This window comes from Hydractinia symbiolongicarpus, chromosome 1 (genome assembly GCF_029227915.1).
Source record: "Hydractinia symbiolongicarpus strain clone_291-10 chromosome 1, HSymV2.1, whole genome shotgun sequence".
NCBI lineage: Eukaryota > Metazoa > Cnidaria > Hydrozoa > Anthoathecata > Hydractiniidae > Hydractinia > Hydractinia symbiolongicarpus.
Window position 1 is genome coordinate 12,122,693 of NC_079875.1, and position 19,936 is coordinate 12,142,628.

Sequence of the window (19,936 nt, forward strand, 5' to 3'; positions counted from 1 at the left end):
GAACAAACAAATTAATACTAATTGCACAAATAAATAATGTTAAAATTATCTTTAGATCATGAAAAAATGTTACGCTGCTACGCTTCCCCTACACGCGACATGATATGCGCATGTGAAAAAAGCATGTAGCTAACGACATCAAAATTCCAGGCCATAAGGCCGATTACCGACTAAAGTAAATATTAGGATAAAGGAAGGAGAGTGTGCAGCTACGGGTTTATGTGTTTTTTAATGTTTCAGATTTCTGTTTCGACTTAAAAATTTTAATTAACCCATTTAAATGATATATGAATGCCAACGCCTAATAATTATAACGTTTTTTCACTTTTTATTTTATTGATCGTTCATCCGGTGTCCGGAGGTTTATTACCAGCGAGTTAAAACAACATGGCGGACACAGAGAGTGATAGAGAAGTTTCCCTCAATGAAGCAGAAAGAGAGGTATGTTTTAGATTCATACAGAACGATTTATCTATGTTATCGATTAATGAAATACTTCCATATACAAAACTCCTTTTCTTTCTCCAATTTTTATTGTAACAAAAAAAGAGTTTTGTAAATAATAATAATAAAATATTTAAAGTGGCTAGCCCAGAAAATCACAAAATCCATAGCTAGTGGATTGTTTCCACTGGGGGCCACTGGAAAAAAAAAGAAAAAAAATTATAAAATCGAAAGAAAAAAAGAATTAAAAACAAAAATTACAAAGTGATCTCCATTAGAATTTGCCAAATACATTTAGCTAGAGATGGAAGTCTTAGCTAGCTAAATGAAAGCAGACTTCCATTACAGGTCACTTGGTCTGGAAGATTATTCCACACTTTTGTAGCTCTAAACGGGAAGGCTTTTTTGCCAAATTCTGTGTTAACCAAGGGAAGTGTGAACCTGTTTTTCGAAGCTCCTCTTGTTTGATGATTCTGGCAGTTTTTTGCCAAAAGAAATTTTGAGCAATGCGATTTATGGCTTCGAAAACTAAAATGGCATCTTTTTTGATAAGTATATTATTTAGTGAATATTACCTCTCTTTCCCAAAAAAGGTACGGACTGCTGTGACTGACCTACAGTACTGCTTAAATGTACATGTGCACAATATTTATCACCTTCACACAAACCTTTAATAGCGTCAGAACTTTTTTTCTTTTTTGAGTTATCATGAGTTACTACCAAACCCTTTCCTGCTAACTCCTCAAGGCCACCTTCCAACTACAAGGTCACACTTGGCTGCAATGCTACTAATCATGACTTTAGACTTTGCTGTGTTCACCCTTAGCCCTAAGAAAATACAAAAAAGTGTGGTTAATTTGCCTCCTACAGCAATGTACAACAGTTTTGTTAAAGGCTTATCAAATAAAAAGTGTAGTAAATATATGTAGTAAATATTAAATTAAAAATGTGGAAATAATATTATATAAAATAACCCATGGTGACTTCATGCCTCCAGATCTTTTTAAACAAAAATAGATTTGTCTAAAAATCTTGTTTTCATATTAAACTCTGCATGTTAAGATAACTGCTAATAAATATGTTGCATCTTGACACAGTAAGACAAAATATTTCTTCCTGTTTATGATTTTATTTTCTTAAATTTCTTATGTGAATAATTTTACAAAAATTGTAATGAAAATAATAAAGTGTGTCCAAATATTGACATTGTGTAAATGGTGGCTTGATGCCTTGGAAAGCTTAATAATCTGCATTAAAGGGACCCTAAGGTACATAAAATGATGTTGGAGTGATATTATAGAGCTCAAAAAGTTGGTTAACAGGTATTTTTAAATTTTTAAAAACCTCTTTTCGTTTTCAAGATTTTCACATTTAAAGAATTTCAGATTTAATTATGCTGCATTAATTATAATGTCATATTTAAGTAATAGCAGATTTTGACATTTTCTGTCATCGGTAATTCTGACTGTTAAGGGATGCGCATTCAAACTTTATCAATGCATAGATATTATAAAGGTGAATTGATTAATTTAATTTTTTTTGCTAAAATGACACTTGTTTGCTCATCCAGGGCCTTTTAATTTTTTTGCTGACAACCCCATAACTCGGGATCTGCAACTATAGCTACTGTAGTATTGGAATTTTTTAGCATTATTTTTTTTTATTACATACAGGCTGTTCAATCATTCGTATATCAACTAAGTTTGGAAAATGCCTTTGGCGATGGAATCCTGGTGTCAGAAAAAGAAGCAATACAGTTTTTAATGGCAAGAAAATTTGATGTTGGCAGAGCCATCAGTTTGTTTCATACAAATAGGGTAATGAAAATGAATTTGTTTGTGTATTTATTCTTTGCTTTAAAATATTAGTTTTTGATTCCCAAAGAAAATAGCAACCGGTTTATTTAACTGTTGAAAATTTCCATCCATTCCATTTTGCCATCAAAAATTTCTCGATTGTTGTTACACATCAAGGTGGATCTGTTTTTTTTTAGATGCTTCGTGGAAGATTTGAACTAGAAAATCTAAATCCAAACATTGAGCCATTGTCCAGTGAGCTACGTTCTGGAAAGTTTACAATCTTGGTAACTCTTTTTGTCTGCTTGTTTGTATGTTCTCCGTTTATACTACTGATGATGATGCAGTCTCAGTAAATTTAAGATTTTCACTTATTGTACTGTGTTGATTTCATTATGTCAGGGGCGGATCTAGGATTTCTGATGTACTCAGCATAGAATGTACTTATATTAGTGACACGTGAAGGCCCACCATGGTTGGGCCTGAGGATCCAGAAAATTTTTAAACATTGGAGGATCCTAGATTGTCTAAAAACAACATTCCCGCATCTAAATTGTAAATTATTTGGAAAATAAAAAGGCTATTTGTCATTCATACAGCATAAAACGAAAATCGTTACCGTGTCATCTTTTCAACAATGTTGTTTGGTTGCTTGTCTTTCTTGCTGAGTTTCTATTGTTATATATGAAGCCTATGAACTAAAGAAACAAGATTATCTCATATAATTTATAGATGTTAATAGGCCGTTTCGCTCAATATCAGAGCTCATCAGCATGCCTAGGATAACAAAAAATGTCATCCAGACATAGACAGCCAAATAAAAAAGAAGTAAAGAAATAAGATAACAAGATACAATGATGAGGAAAAAATAGAGAAAAATTTAGCTGTCATTGGCATATTTATATTTAAAAAATACAGGATAACTTGACAACTGCAACTAGTATTAAGTAGTATTAAAGTAGTATCAAGTAGTATTAATATAAGTGTTTTAATAATTTTGATAAACATATTTTCTATTAAATTAATTTTTTAAGAATACCAATAGTATAATATAATACCAACCTTTGCAACAAATATACATAACAATTAAAATTCAAGCCAACGATTTGAAGGAGCGTATCTATCAATAACTTTATCTTTGTCAGGGATAATTTCTTGATGGATATATAACAATGCTAACCCATTTAAACGATCATTGGTCATGGTACTCCGTGCGTATTCTTTTAACCTTCTTAATGCAGAGAAACTCCTTTCACTCTCACAGGAAGTAACAGGAAGAGTCCCAAGAATACGTAGGGCTATTTTTATATTTTTAAAACCAGGGAAAGAAACTGCTTTTAATGCCAAGGATATGTTATCAGGGAGAGTATCAGTATATTCTTCCCAATATTTTTCCCAGAGCGACAGTTCAGATTGAAGGGCATTAACACTAAGAAAATCAGACGTATAAAATTGACATATATGACGTATAAATTGACAAAAAGTTCAATGCAAGCAAGAAGCCTTAACTGTTGCGTCAAACTATTATCACCTACCAGACATAAGGATATGGAGCTAAACAAGCAATTTCCAGATGATTCGGACCTAAACAGTGAAAAATAAATATTTCTTAGAGAAATTAAAGAGAATTCACTCCTCAGATCAAAGACACTAAGTTTTAACATTTTGAGAAGAATCAAAACCATTATTAATTCCACACACACATGCCAGCTAGCTACCATAGATACGGTTGCTAGTTCTCCAAGAGTAATAATCAAAACAAAAACCACGAATACATGTAGCTAGCTAGCTAGCCATAAGTAGTTCATGGTGATGACATAGTGATGTACACTTAATTACTATGGTAACAAATGGTCAGCAATAATCAGAAATGGAAATTACAGAAAATAAAATCTTACCTCAATGCAACACAATTCTTGGAAGAAACTGATGCAGGAAGATATTTCAAAGCATCTTCATTCACACCAATTTCTCCACAAGAAAGTACAGCATAAAGCTGTTTTGTGTTTAAAAACACATTTTTATTTGAATTTATCCATTTCTCAGAATAAATGTTAAATATTTCAATCAATTTCTGCAAATCTTTGTCTTGAAATAATTTCAAAACATCTTCTCTCACTGAACTAAACGCCATGTTGAGCAATGATGTTGAGGAAGATATGAAGATGAAGACTAGCGTGAGCATTTTGGCTTTTGCAGGGTATTGATTTTTAGCCAATCACAACTTAAGAAAACTTCTGTAATGACCAATCAAATCCTGCCGGTGTTCTTCTCCTGCAAACCCGGCACTCTAGACCAATAAGAGTTAAGAATAACCTCATTGCTCCGTCAAAAACCTGCAGAACAAAGTCTATATTTTTCTATCCACCATTAAAGATTAGGTCTAGCCATCTTTGCGCCCTGTCTTCGCAACGAAAATGAAGCTGATGCCATCACGCGCGCCACCGCCACCACCGCGCGACCATACACACGGCAGCAGCAGCGGCGGCAATATTATTAATTTTTATATTGATGAGCGCTCAAATGAATACATTATTACAGGCCCCAAATATTACTGGTTAGTACTAAATATTTGAAAATTAGATAAACTATACTTGTTATTTTTAAACCCCGTCCTTTGACCCATTTGACGGGGTTTGGATCCGCCCCTGTATGTGGTATTGTGCACGATGTGAATAACATAATTTATAATAAATAATAAGCTATGCCACATTAGCAAGATTTTCTGTATTCTCTTGTAGAGCGGTAAAGGTGAAAATGGCGCAACTGTATGTTTGTTCTACGCTAAGAAGCATTTTCCAAGACTTGTTGATCATATTACTGTCATGAAATCACTTGTGTACCAACTTGATTATGTTATGAAATGGTTTGTTGTTATTAAATTTTCCCTTTATTCGTTTTTGTTTATGAAGATAATTTTTAGATGTGCTTTGCTTCCTTTTTGTCTGTGTGTTTAATGACATTAATGAGTTTCAGGCATAGGCTTTTTTACCATGCTACATTGATTTTTTTGTGGTGCTGCAAATATAAAATTATTGTGGAACTTGGAGGAGAATGATCTATTTACCTGACCCGAAATGAGTAAAAAAAATTGGAAAGGGCTGAAAAAGGCTTTGTTGCACTGTGCCATTGTGGGGAAAAGTTGAAAATAAGCTGAAAATTTACTTGTCAAGAAAAAGTCTTTTATTGTATTATGTTTTTCCTCATATGCTAAACACGTAATTTTTCCTAAGAAAATGTCTACCATCTTCTCAAAACTCCTTAATTTTATATCTCTGACCTGTTGCGTTTGTTATTTTTAAGATTTAATAATTGGCATCAAACATTTAAAATTTCCTTTAATCTACCCAACCTCTTTGGAATCTCATTGGAAAAATATGAAAACTTTCCTAAAGCTTCTCAAATGTTTAATAAAAATGTTGACTTTTCAAAGAAGGTTGAAAATTATCATCATCAAAAGTCGTCATATCTTGTCAAAGGACTAAAAAAAGTTCCTGGGTGGCCTTAAACAAATCATTAATATTAACTAAAACTGTTTTTCTTAATGTGGGGTGTCATGTTAATGAAAGTGTATACACTTTTACTCCTTTTACTTATGTTTATAAAATTAAGAAGCATGGAAGTAATAAACATTTAGAAAGATTGGGAAAGGATAAATTTGGTAAGAATGTATACACACTTTATAGTTCCTGAGAGCAAAGCATAGAGGTAAAATGGGAAAGGCACGGATGTAATAAGGACAAACTTTATACAAAAGAATTTAACTATACAGCTACATCGCAATAAAAGAAGGTCCTTGGTATACCCTGTTCAGCTCATGCTAACTTGGAGAATGAATGTTAATTTAAGAATAATGATGATGTTGAGAATGGATCAATTTTTTTGTTTAAAATGAAACTCATTTAAATTATTCATTCCATGGTTTTAAACATTTTATGTGTAAGAAACTGGAATAGCTGGTTTTAGTGCTGAAATTTTTAATGCTTTTCACAGAAGGATTTCCAACATGTTCTTATTCTGTATGAAAATAAATTTAGAATATGTATATAGATCCCTAATTTTAATTAAAGTATGTGACTTTATCAAGAAAATAAATTTTAAATTTTGCTTTTTTCATAATAAGCCTTTAATTATAGATTCTAACAGTTTTTTAACCAAAGTTGTAACGTATTTTTTGTGTTTTTAGTAAACACAAAATTTTTATAATTTTTCTTCTTCTAGTACCGATGCACAACGACAAGGTTTATCTTTGATATACGACATGGCATTTTCTGGGTATCAAAACTTTGATTTTGATCTGGCAATGAAAGTTTTACATCTATTAAAGGTATGTGGGATAAATATTATGGAAAGTATATGTAACAATTACATACATGTGGATATGAATCGAGTGTTTTATGCCATATAAACATATTTGTGGTATTCTGGTGGTTAAAAATGTTTTAAAAATGTGGGCAATATTGGTAAGGGAAATATAGAACAACAATTGTAAAGCAAACTTAACCAATTGGGGACTAATTTCAGGACCTGACGTTTAGGCAAAATCAAAAGTTGCTGTTAATCGTAATTTGTGTGTGTTTGTATTCAGGGTGGATATCCTGCACGGCTGAAACATGTGTACATTGTTTCTTCACCGTTGTGGTTCCGAGCATCATTAGCTGTTCTGTCAAGTTTTCTCAAAGACAAAATACGAGATCGGGTAAACAAATTTTATGTACTTGTGAAATAAAAATTTCTGATTTAAGTCTACTACAGAGTGTCTGCTCTTTGTTAGAAATGTTGAAAACTTGAATATTCAAAACCTAAAAAAAATTAAAATATGCATAATTTCTAAAAACAAATACATTGCCCGTCTTTTTTCAAATATTTAAACTTTCTGCACAGGTTGAGGTGGTGAAGAACAATACAGAATTGCTGAAGTATCTGTCGAAACAATCCTTACCTGTTGAACTTGGTGGTTTGGTTCATCATGATCATGCAGGCTGGATACAGCAATGTATAACCAGCTCTCAGAGGTATGGCCTAACTTCTAAAAAGCTTGAAAAGACATGACATTACTAGTCGTTAACACGTGGAAAAATCCATGGATTCTCCTTAGATCTTTGCCTGTTTTACATATTTCCTGCATTGTGCATTTTGTCCACCTTTAAACAGGAAGTAAATCAACTTACTCAGATGAGGGTTCTAAATAAAGCTGTGAGGCAGTGTTTTTGAACAGACAGACTTTTACAAACTTTTACAGACTTAAATCATATATTTGTATATATCCATAGAACACATAAAAGTAATGAAGCAAATCATACTGAAGGTCCACACAACTCTAATAAATACGCCAACGAAAGTCCTTACACGACAACGCCAGAAGCAGATAACAGAGTTATATTCGAAGATATGAGTAATCATGAGTTACTTCCTAATGGTGACATTAAAAGACCATCTCTTTCATCCTTGGTGGACACTGAATCTAGCGAACCAGTCAAACAAAATACATCACCACTGAAACCACCAAGAAAGCCATTGCCAGCACCACCTGGGGAAATCATAGAAAGCGATGAAATTAAGGTGCCCTCTTTGCCTAATGAATCTAATAATGAAGATGTGGATTTTACTAATGACGACAATATAGAAGAAGAAGTACAATTAACAGATGATCGCTCTAGGAGTATTGATCAATTGATGCAGCATATGTCCAAAGTGGGACGGAAAGGTGTACATAGAGAATATGAGGAACTGAGGAGTCTTCCACCGACAGGAACATTTGAATCGACACTGTGCGTGTGTTTTTATAAGTGTCATGTTATTTTTTAACCTAAGAATTTACGTATAAGTTTTACGTATAAGCCTTAACAAGCTCACCAACATTGCTATATAAGGCTGTACTCTGACGATATAAAGCTGTACCCTGACTATATAAGGCTGTGCTCTGACTATATATGGCTGTAATCTGACTATATAAGGGTGTAATGTGATAACTTAACCTGTATTACTCTGTCTAACGTCCACCCTCTTTTTAAATACCTTTCAACATTGTTTTCATCATTTCAACATTTCAGATTGTGCTATTTCATTTATTAAAAGTTTACAAATTGTCGGTTTTTTATTTTTTTTGGTTTTGGCTATTTCCCACTCGTAAACAAGTTTCATTTTCTTCCCATTTTTTCGAAGTGCTTAACTTTTGTCTGCCAGATAAAAGAAAATTGCTTGCACTATTTAATATAATTTTTGTTGATTTTGCAGGAACAGTGGACTTTTTAAAAGGTTAAGCATCTGCTCTTTCTTTACTGCAGGTATACTGTGAATCTAAGAAAAAATCGATACAACAATATTTTATCTTTTGAAGAAACTCGTGTTAGATTGCAAACAATCAACAATGATCCTGTAAGCTACTTGTATATTTTTCTGTAACATTGCTTTATAGTTTAATGTAAATGTATGTTTCGTTGATTAATTGTATGCCAACTTTTTTGATTGGTTGGTCAGTCCGTCGGTCGGTTGATTGATTACCTACATAAATTTAAAAAATTGATAAGATCTCTTTTTGTAATAATGCAAAACTTTTTTAACAAAAACACAAAATATAAGAGTTGGTGAGTAATTATCTTGATTTATTCTGATAACAATTCCATATCTGTATGCACTATATCTGTATGTAGCATATCTGTATGTTCTATATCTGTATGTTCTATATCTGTATGTTCTATATCTGTGTGTTCTATATCTGTATGTTCTATATCTGTATGTACAATATCTGTATGTACAATATCTGTGTGTTCTATATCTGTGTGTACTATAATACACACAGATAAAGAACATACAAATATAGTACACACTATGTGTACTATATTTGTATGTTCTATGTAAGTTTATTTACAGTTTTCAGATTATATCAACGCGAACTATGTGAATGGATATGATCAAGAAAAGAAGTTTATTTGCACCCAAGGTAGTAATAGTACACCTGTGAAAATTGAATAAAACATCCCACTATTTACCCTATTAATATAACGTTCGTTCGAACCCTAGGTCCCACGCCACAAACTTTTTTTGACTTTTGGAGGATGATTTGGGAGCAAAAAGTGGTTGTTGTCGTCATGGTTACTAGGTAAGCAAATAAATTAATAACATCCTTTAAACGAATTGTTTAAAGTGTGATTTAAATGAGCAAGTTTTGTAGTCTTTTGTATGTCGTAGTTTAGTTGGCGTATCTGTTACTACGTCGGCGTGACACGCCATATGACATGCCAAGTGGGCGTAGCCGGTGATACGTGTAGTAGTTTTATAAAAATGTCTGCTCTTGTTTTTGCTAATTTCCATTGCTTCTATTTTATGCGCAGATGCCAAGAACGAGGACGTACTAAATGTGGACAATACTGGCCCAAATATGAAGATGAAACAGTGACATATGGTCACTTGACTGTGACAAACATTGCATCAGATGTCCAGCAGCATTTTACGTCCACTTTGTTGGAGTTACATAATAGTAGTGTAAGTAACCCCCTGTTTGTTTACGTCATGTGAAGCATTATTGTGCCTGTATCGTACAATGTGTAATATTAATACCGAAGTTGTTGTGATGGATTATAGCATAGTAAGAGAATCTGATAACTGATGTCTAGTTTATGTTGTAAAGCTCAAAAAGTTGTGTAAGTCTTTTTTTTAATTTATGGAAAGATTCTTTACATTTTCAAGGCATTCACATTTAAAAATTTGACCTTCAGTTTGCGTAATGTCGTGTTAGTTCCACAAAAAATGTTGGTATATTCTATAGTCATAGTTTCTGACGAGTAAGTATATAGACACTACTTTGCGCGTAACTTGATTTTTGACGCAAGAGAAAGGCCAAATTATTTACCACCTGTCTAATTTCCATAGTTGCAAATCACTCGTAGAGTATGTCACATTCAGTTCACCAGTTGGCCGGATTTTGGTGTGCTCTCCTCCGCCGTGCCTATATTGGATGCTATTGATTTAATTGAGCAATACCAACAAGAGGGTATCGTGCAGATTCAAAACGAACTACAACACAATGCGCCTAATATGGAGGGTTCTGGTGAATATATGAATCTCACTGATGACGCACAGGAGACAGCATGTCACGAGAACACTGTGGACGAGGAAGGTATTAGTCAACGTGTTTCGAGTGAGAGTGATGTAAGTAAAAATATTAACGACCAAGAACAGCCATCAAGTGTTAGTGATGCCACGCCATCACCACCTCCTGTTGTTGTGCATTGCTCTGCAGGGGTTGGTAGAACGGGAACATTTTGTTGTCTAAATAACAGTGTAGACAGACTGAAAGCAATTGAAACTGTGGATATTTTTAACGCGGTCAAGGAAATTCGAGACCAACGCGCGTTCAGCGTTCAAACGCCCGACCAGTATCAGTTTTGTTATACAGGTGTTATCGAAAGCGTTATACGCGATAGACGCGCTGAAGGAATGGATACTAGTGACCTGGAACGATGCATTCGGGAGTTTGTTCGAAGCGATCTTTCGAGCGATAGTGATTAAGAATATTTTTATCATAGTTTTTTTATTTTGATTGAATTTAATTTAGATTGCTTACGTCTCAATAATTTTACACTTTGACACATTTTAGCAATTAGACACTCTCCTTCGTTGAAACTTCAGTAATTTTACACTCACCCTCGCCGAGATTCTTTTTCTTTTTTTTGTTTCGTGGATGAAAAGGAAATCTAAGAGCTTATTACCGGAGAATAAAATTTGTTAAAGAGATTTTTCAGGTTTAATATGTTTATTACTAACTTTGTATTTACTGTAAATTAGCTATGGACCGGCTTCTTTCTGCACATTTCTTTTTATACTCGACGCTATATGACGTAGTGGTGGATTTTTATGTACCTATTTTTATGCTAACCTATTTGTCTTTCATTGTAAATTTACAATGCAGGGAAAAGCATATTTTCCAACCCTATTTTATACACCTAAACGACACAGCCTGTACTTGTATCCATTTTGCTGTACAAATTTTTACCTATTCCCGGTTTTCCGAATTTTCCTGTATCGAATTCTTAGTTTAATTATTTTAATTTTAAGCATATACGTGGAGAATATTTGTGCTGAATTTATTTATCGGATTTTTTCATGTAATTCACATTCTATTTTTGTAGCAAATCATTTAGCATGTTATTTTTATTTCCTGCACCTATTCATCTCTGCAACGTCAGTCCCAATCACGTATTAAAACACGAGAAAGGGCCTCCGGATAGGTAAGTGGCGTAAGCGGATGTTTTCAGTGAACATTTTAAAAAATTTAACAAACTTTGAAACCATTTTAAATCGTGATTTTAGTTAACCAGAAAAAATGCTCACCCTAAAGATAAAGTTGTTTTAAAAATAGAACTTTTTGATTATCCTATTTTGCAAGGCCTTAGTATGGATGGCATGTCATGCCTCTTAATAAGCATTCGGGTCTAGGAAAGCATATAAATCCCCTGTTTCTTATTTTACTTTCAACATAATAAAGCAAAAGGAGAAAAATATTTCTCTTGCAAAGTGCGAATAATTATTTTCTAGCTTTTCTAATGCTGTGCGTTGAGAATGCTTGTCTACAGTACGGTAAACCCTCGTGCTAAAACGTGGACAGACGTACCTTGTCAAGGCTTTGCAGCCAGCGAGCTACAAAAGCTGTACTAACGCGTGGGCAAAGTAAACAGCTTTAAAAACGGTTTTTGTTCATATTACAGAACAATCCACACTGAGGCCCAAAAGTCAAGGCATGCTGACGCGAGCGAAAATTAGTTGCCCCTAGACAGTAATCAAAAAGAGACAAGTGGTAATGGAAACGAGTTTGGTACCACCACTAAAGCTTATAGGCACAGAGCGCTTCAGTTGCAATCTTGATCCCAGGGCTCGAGAAAAAGGCATAGGGTATGATGTTAATCAGTTACTGTACCTAAAATATTAATTAAATTAAAAAAAAGTTAATGTTTGTCGCAATAAGCGTTTAAAATCGCAAAATAATTCTGTTATACGTCAATTTTTGTGAAGTAGATTTTATTTACATACCACAAGATTTAGTAGAGTCTTTCGTGATATTGTGCAGAGTTATTTGCGAGAGAAGAACTTTTCCTAGAAGCAACCATGCCTTTAGCTTTTGCATTTCTTACGAACGCTACAAACCATCATGTGATGAAGGCAGTTTTTATTTAGTCCGAATAACAAGACTTATCTAAGCAGGGAGGCTTTTTATATAGTCAGAAAAAACAACCTCGACCCCATTCCCCGTTGTTTCTTTATATCAAATTATTAAAAAAGAGCAGCGCTGCTGAAATGCAAAAGCCCTGGAGATGAGTTTAGAAAAAAAACAATCCTGACTCGTAAAAGATAAATTTTACAATAAAACAACCTTTAAAAAATAGATTTTGCTATGCTAAATTGTGTTTTCCGTATACCTATGAACAAAAAGTGCGAGAATATATAGATATTATGCGTATTCTTGCAAAGCGTTGCTAAAACATTGACATGAAAACAAAATCCCTCAAAAAAAATCTATCAAATTTGGTATTTAAAATAAGAAATTATCAATTAAGGTATTGGTATGCAGGGCTGTTGAATTGTTGTTTACATCTCTTTGGTTTTTTTTATTTGTTTGTTCGTTTTTTTTTTTGGTGTTTTTTTGGTGTTTTCTTGTTATTTTGTTTGTGTTGCTTTGTGTTGTTTTTTGTTGTCTTTTGTTGTTTTTATTGTTTGTTTTTTTGTTTGTTCTTTTGTTTTTTACTTGTTATTTTTTTTGTATATTTGTGTGCTAATCATACTATTCATATATTCCTAAAATGTTTAAAATATTTAAAAGTTATATGTTTAGTTATAAGTAAATTACTCTTACAGAGTTTTCTCGGTTTTGGTGTGTTTTGTTTTAATAAAGTCGAAGTGGAATGACCAGACTACTTTTGCTAGTCGAAGATACAAAAACTGTTCGCTATCAGGTTGTGTTGTATAGCTTCTCCGATAGGTTACTGGATCCTTACATCCGTATGATTATTCTGTCAAAAAATATGACTTCGACAATTATTCCAATTGCAAATTTTGGAAAAGATTAACATACAGTGATCATTGAAATCGCTTGATTTACATTTTTCTTCGCACCATCATTGTGACTTTTTCAAGAGAGTTATTAAATCCTGATAAAGTTCCCCAATGAATACATTTTACTTCACATGACCCTTTACTTGAATATCTTCCATTTAACGCGCTTTTATAACATTTCTTCATCCACCAAGCACTATACTGTGCACACAAGTAGGAATTATCATTATCGTAAGTTTTAAAGTCTTCGCTATCATGGTAAGAGAAGCTGTCTCCAGCAGGAAATGCGATTCCATCTTCTGTGTACGTTCCGGTCGTCAATCTGTATCTAGTAGAATTATCACCGACACTAAACCCATCATACAACGCCATGTATTCTTTACTATCGGTGAATTTTTTCATGACGAACAATACTTCGTTTTCCGTATCTTTAGTAAGTAGATGTAAGTACTCATTTCCCAACCAAAACTCGTTTTTCAAGTTACCAAAACCTTCTTTATAAGAATTCCACGTTTTGTTAAAGTTAGCAACGCCATTGATGCGATTTACTACGACTGTCCATCCACCACCAAGATAGTTCATTTCGCAGTATCTGTATAACTCCCCTACTTTATACACACCAGTTTCAATAAATCCTCTCTCATACACATCCTTACAATCTTTAGCATGTGGAACTGAATACTTCACAAGATCTATGTGAGATTCAATGCATGATGTCGCTTCGTAGTAAGAAATTACATCCAGGTTTTGGGGATGTAGGAAGTGGCAATATGAATCGATCGCGACGAAACAGGTGACAAAACGTTTCACCACCTTGTTTTGCTAAACCACAAGATTTACAAGTAGGTGTTTCTCGACATCGTTCAATACAGTTCTCTACATGTTGCATTGGAAATGGAGGTTTGATGGCCATGCTTGATGATGTTGGAAATGAATAGTTTACTTGTTCGAAGGCCATTCTTTCCCGGTTGCATCCTTGTGGAAAGCATTTCTGTACAGCTCCAATTAATGTTAGTATGAAAGGATACAACCTCATTCTGTGTCTTTTGAAGTTAAATAAAATGCGTCAGTTTTATTCGCTTTTTTTAAAAGAAAGGTTTTGTGAAAATAAAAGTTTTTTTCCTTGTTTCTACTAGTCACCAAACATTACTGTATTTAGTTAAAATCAATTAATTGTGACCAGATTGTTTTCCCTGTTGATATTGTTCATTAAGTAAATTGAAAGTAACCTTAACAAGAATGAATTACTAACATCGTTGTCAATCGTAACCGTGGAAATGATTATAGATAAATTTCCACTTAAAACCGAAATGGCACAGTTTTGATAAATTCTTCCGTTTCGATCCTTACAAAAAGTTGAAATCATTTTAACTTTTCTTGCGGGCATGTAGCCACAAAATCATGTTGTCGTTAGAAGCCTAAATCAACTTTGTCTACACAGTGTTCGTTAGACTTTTTTATATTGGGTACGGAAGATTTTAGGCTCATTACCCAAATAAAAAAACCCTAAAAAACCGTTGGTCGAAGTAGGAAGCCAAATATTGTTATGTCTCAACCTCGTCCCCAGCATCTTATATCTTTTTTGACCACGGTACGGCGATATGAACAAACGATTCCGGGGTCAGAAAAGATACAAAATGCCCTGGGGACGAAGCTGGTTATGTCTAGATAAGTAAAATAATATGAAAACTTTTATAGCAATCAATCTTACAATGAAAAAAAGACTAAATTGTTTTTTGTTTCCTTCATTGGTTTGAAGTTGGTACTGCAAAGTTTTCTTAAAATGTTTATAAATATTCGTTTAAAAAGTGTACCAAAAAGTTACCGTCCATAATCAATGCCCATGGGCTTATTTGTGGAGGGTTGTTATTAGAAGTGAGGGCTTATTGGAAGTAGGGGCTCATTAGAATGAGTGGGGACTTATTGGAAGGTGGTTATTAGATTGGGAACCTTTTAAAAATTAGGTTGGACTTATTGGAAAGGCTTATTGACTTTTATGTTGTGTGTTATTTCCTATGTGAAAAATCATTAAAACTAGACAGTTTGTAAGGAATGGTACAGTCGAACGCAAGAAAACGTAAATAAAGGCACAAAAACCTTAGCTTTGTAATACAAACATAGAAGATGGGATAGTGGTAATCTATACGTCGCATTTGTTAACAAAAAATAAAGCAAGCTAAGCCAGCAAACGTAAACATGGCAAATGATCTGAAAGTAAACAAAAAAAGAGCCCATTGTCAATGTAGTTTTCAGGCGCTTACCTAAAAGTATGGTCGTGCCATGTCAGGAAAGATACAAGATGCCTTGGAATAGAGGTTGGCCAAATATGGCAATAATATTTAATGCTTCCTTTTAAGCTTATCTTAAAGAGCTCTGGGGGAATGGATAAAAAAATTATTGCGTTTTTTAATATGATTGGTACCATTGTATTCTCGACCCCAGCTTCTTGAGATACACTCGTAGTTTCAATGTTAAAGAGTTCTGGGAATGAAAATGGTAGCATCGGAGACCGTACTTAGTTGTCATGTGAGAATAAACTTCATACAGCTTGTGTGTGGATATATATATCATATAAATATCCACACACAAGTTGTCTATTAGCACTTAGATGTTCAACCCGTTTATTTTATTTTTGTTCTTTAGTACACCTCATAAATAATTGTGTTAACTCCTGGATGTGACGTCGATGTCATACGAGATTGTCGAAAACAGAAAAACCTGTGGAGAAAGTAGTTCAGGAAAAAGACGAAACACTTCTAAATAAAGTTGTACATGAAATTTATGTGATAAACTTTTAAATTTTATGAGAAGTACTTAATCTCATTATGGTTTTTAAGCAATTGTAATTTACGAGAATTAAGGCTTGTATCCATATTTGACTGAATTTTCCGCTTTAGCTCACAAACTTTTTTACGTCATAACATTTTAAAGCAGTTATATCGACTGCATTTTTCCGCTATTTAGCGATGTATGCGGAAAATGGACCAGGGTCATATTATAAAGGTTTTTATTATATATTCCTCCTAAAAGTTCATTTTTGATTTGTGAATGAAATTAAAAATTGGAAAAACCCTGATGCCATTTGCAAAAGTGTAGAGAAGTAAAACGAAAATTAGCAATGCGTTTTCTTGATATCATCAAAATACGACATATAGCCTCCCTAAAAGGGATTGAGGTTATGAGGCAATCTTCATCCCCAGCACCTATCGTTTTTTTATACGAGAACGCTTTTTCTTCCTTATATCAAAAAGCGTTATAACCCCGGGATCAAAGTTGCCCATCCTCGTCCCCAGAGTTTGTTGCCTGGACTGGGCCGCTGACGGCTAAACAAGATTTCGCCGCCCGCCTTGATGTCAAAAAGGCAAAAACCTCTGGGGACGAGTTTCCAAAATTGCCATATGAGGTATAATCGTCCGCCCCTGCATTAACTTTATCCGTGTCACCCTCACCCCCAGATTTTCTCTGGGGCGGACGAGGGTGATATCTGTTTAGTTAATTAGGGTTTAATTAACACCCAAAACGTGTTTGAAAGCAGCTCTGACAAGAGAATGTTTTTATTTCTTACGTTTTTATTTTGCACGCCAAAGAAACTTAGTTTAAGAAACAAACAGAGGTGAACTAAATTTGAATAAATACAACATCAATTGAGAAAGAGAAATTAAAAAATTATTTTGCGCGAACCTTTATCAATTTTTTTAGCTTTTTTACTCACAAGTAGCGAAAAATTGAGATAAAAAATTGTTTTAAACCAGAGGCAAATTTAAAGTATTCAATCTTCCCCCCAAACTTTCCAACATAAAGCTATTTCTGTTTTGTGCTGCTCTAGAAAAACCAATGCCCCAGGGGTCTGAAATTTTAGCAGCGTCATTAATTTTTTCCATCAATATTGTTGTGTGTTGTTTCCATGTAAATCTAAAAATTGATTGGTTTAAAGTGATGTAATGGCAGATATTGCACCATCAAAGCTCAACAAGAAATTCGACGTCAGAATAATTAACTACTAACGATTTCATTGGCTTGTAGTTACGTAAGTTACTAAAAAAAGAAAGAATTGCGCCACTGGCTATATAAACGCCGCACTTCAAAATAAAAATTGCATACGAAGTATTTTGTGGTGGCAAGCGATTAACGTTATTGAAACGTTTTGTGAGTGTACTTTTCCATTTGGTAGTTGTCAGTACAGTCATAAAGCTGGCAGAGGTAGAAGTTTAAGGACGTGCAAATTGTGTTAGGTGGTTTTGGGTCGCCACAACATTGACCCTTGTCAACAAAATCTCTCAAGAAGAGAATTTTCAAAACAGAGTATAAAAGACCTTCTCAAACAAAAGTTTAGAAACCAGGTTTTCATAACCTGGTTAACAATTTAGAACAGTGTAAGAACAGTACGGATTGTTGTTTGGAAAAATTTAATATCAAAAATTCAAAATGGAAAACATCGCAAGAATTATCTTATCAACCTTCTTTACGGCTTTCTTCAACCAGACAGAAAATATGGATGAAGTGCAATCACAGGAACAGGAGTTCGAACAATTACAAAAACAATATTCACAAGAATATCGATTTGTGCGAACCAATTCCATATCCCAGAGTAGTAAAAAAGAATCTTGTTTTGACTGTAAAAAATACGACTGGGAAGATTCTTACAAAAAAAGAGATTGCAAACGTTGTCAAAATATATGTGAAAGACAATATAAATTCAAAGACGAAAGACTTGAAGAATTTGTCAAAAGAGAAAGATTTGAATCACAATATATGCCAGTCCAATATGGATTTACCACTGGCAGAATCAGTAAATTTGTTTGAAAATGTTTTAATAAATGGTAAGTAATTGTAGATTTTTTGATAGAATTGCTTAATAAATTAATTACAAAATTTGACATGATTGTATGACCTTTTCACCCTTGCTAAGGTCAAGATAACCACATGAATACAAAGAAACCTTTCTTATTGTTCAAGCTTGTGTTTTTATTTTTTAGATTATTTAGAATTTCCACAATTACCTATTGATGAATTGTTCAGTGAAGAACAAGAAATTCCTATTGATTGGAATTCTCAAAGTAATGGGACCACATTATCAACAATTCCAGTCACAGAATCTGGAATTGAAACGCTAGACTTATCTGATCTTCCATGGGAAGATTTTCTTGAAATTGATTCATTCATTGAGAATATGGATGACAATATTTACACACAGAGTCATGGATGTAACACTGGTAACAATCAAGTTGTTAAAGAAAATTTCAATGAATATAGTGACCAAGATTCCCCTCTTCAGCTGGATGCTGAATACAAAGATCTTTTAGACACAATTGACGATGCTGACTTCCTAAAGAATGTCAGCTTCGAAAAAACCAGTGTGATTAATGACATGAACTCTCTTATTCAGGAGGTTGAACCTACTAGTATTACAAGTGTTATTGATGAAGGTGATGCTGATGAGAGACTCACTGATATATTGGCTCTTCTGAATGAACAGTTTGGCGTAGAGCCAGATAGTGTTAAGTGCAATCCCTTAAAGCGGAAAAGTTCGGCTAGCGACCCTTTTACATCAAAATGTCAAAAGGTTGATGATGAACATGACCATATTGTTCCATCGTCTCCTGCATTATCATTATCATCAAATTCTAGCAATGTTTCGACCTCAAGTGCTGATGAGCATCAGCGTAGAATAAAAAATAATGAGGCGTCTCGCAAGACGAGAGCAAAAAGAAAACAGAGGCAAACAGGTTTATTTGAAAAGAAAAATGAACTGGAAAAAAGTAATGCTGAACTGAGAATAAAAATTGAGCTCATGCAAAAAGAAGCAGGAATTCTGCGTGAAGCACTGGTTGCAAAATTGAGCAAATAATTTTTTTGTTTTGGTGTATATAGGTAGATATAACGAGCATTTTTATCAAGTTTATATTGTTATGTATAAACTTGATGACAGTTATTGTGATGAGCCCAAACAATTTTGAATGGTGTCTTAATATTGTTCTTTTGCAGTACATATATACTTTTCCATTATATGCCACCATTCAAACTTCTTTGGGATTTATCATTTTGCACTATTTACGTAATTAGAAGTTTTTCACACTATAGGATTAAATTTTCTATGACAAGCACCTACATACTGTTCTGTAAAGAGCCATACCCTTGTGTCAGATCTTGTGTTTCAGCCGGAGCTCTGTCATATTATCTATTTACCTTTCTTAATTTTCTCAATATTTTGCAAATATTCTTTTCTTTTAAAAAAGGTGTAGGCCACATTGAAATTTGAGAAATGTTTTTAGAGTAATTTGCATATACAAATTAGAGGAGGAATTATTGTGTTTTTAAATATATAACGTTCAACTTGTAGTATTAAGAAAACCATAGAAATTAAAATGAATGAAATTTCCTGTTGTAAAATTTATTGTTGCCCTCTGATAACCACAGGAATTTGACAACATAAAATAGATATTCGTAGGAATTATATTTAAGCAGCGTTTCCTGAAAACCAAAATAACAAGACAGTACGATTTATGCAGCTTACCGAGAAAAAAAGTGCGAAATTGATTTTAGCGAATTTGTCTCCTTTTCGCAAACTTCAATTCCGCATTCTCTAAATTGTGACAGTAGTATTTTTTATTTTTGAAATGACAATGAAAAAAAATTATAGGCTTTTT

At 33.6% G+C, this 19,936-nt stretch overlaps 3 protein-coding genes across 4 annotated transcripts; 2 read left to right on the forward strand and 1 right to left on the reverse strand.

The window, feature by feature from the left end:
* The first annotated feature begins 176 nt into the window (after positions 1–176).
* On the forward strand, positions 177–11,385 carry LOC130639363 (tyrosine-protein phosphatase non-receptor type 9-like). 2 transcript variants are annotated; one of them, XM_057447069.1, is made up of 13 exons: positions 177–441; positions 2,118–2,261; positions 2,438–2,527; positions 4,982–5,106; positions 6,462–6,567; positions 6,829–6,939; positions 7,125–7,255; positions 7,514–8,011; positions 8,528–8,618; positions 9,114–9,183; positions 9,264–9,342; positions 9,575–9,725; positions 10,113–11,385. In XM_057447069.1, exons 1-13 carry the CDS (start codon positions 388–390, stop codon positions 10,749–10,751), a joined length of 2,289 nt encoding a protein of 762 aa, XP_057303052.1. In that variant the 5' UTR covers positions 177–387; the 3' UTR covers positions 10,752–11,385. The 2 variants fall into 2 exon arrangements, with proteins under 2 accessions (XP_057303052.1, XP_057303053.1); XM_057447070.1 differs by having other exon boundaries at positions 2,118–2,210.
* A 1,160-nt stretch (positions 11,386–12,545) lies between these two features.
* LOC130650689 (ficolin-1-like) lies at positions 12,546–14,325 on the reverse strand. Its single transcript, XM_057456056.1, has 2 exons — positions 14,233–14,325; positions 12,546–14,111 (listed from the first exon to the last, which is right to left on the reverse strand). The coding sequence occupies exons 1-2, from the start codon at positions 14,323–14,325 to the stop codon at positions 13,332–13,334; spliced, it is 873 nt and encodes a 290-aa protein (XP_057312039.1). The 3' UTR covers positions 12,546–13,331.
* Positions 14,326–17,371: 3,046 nt separating this feature from the next.
* On the forward strand, positions 17,372–19,664 carry LOC130639451 (uncharacterized). The gene is made up of 2 exons (XM_057447076.1): positions 17,372–18,109; positions 18,266–19,664. Exons 1-2 carry the CDS (start codon positions 17,785–17,787, stop codon positions 19,135–19,137), a joined length of 1,197 nt encoding a protein of 398 aa, XP_057303059.1. The 5' UTR covers positions 17,372–17,784; the 3' UTR covers positions 19,138–19,664.
* Positions 19,665–19,936: the final 272 nt, after the last annotated feature.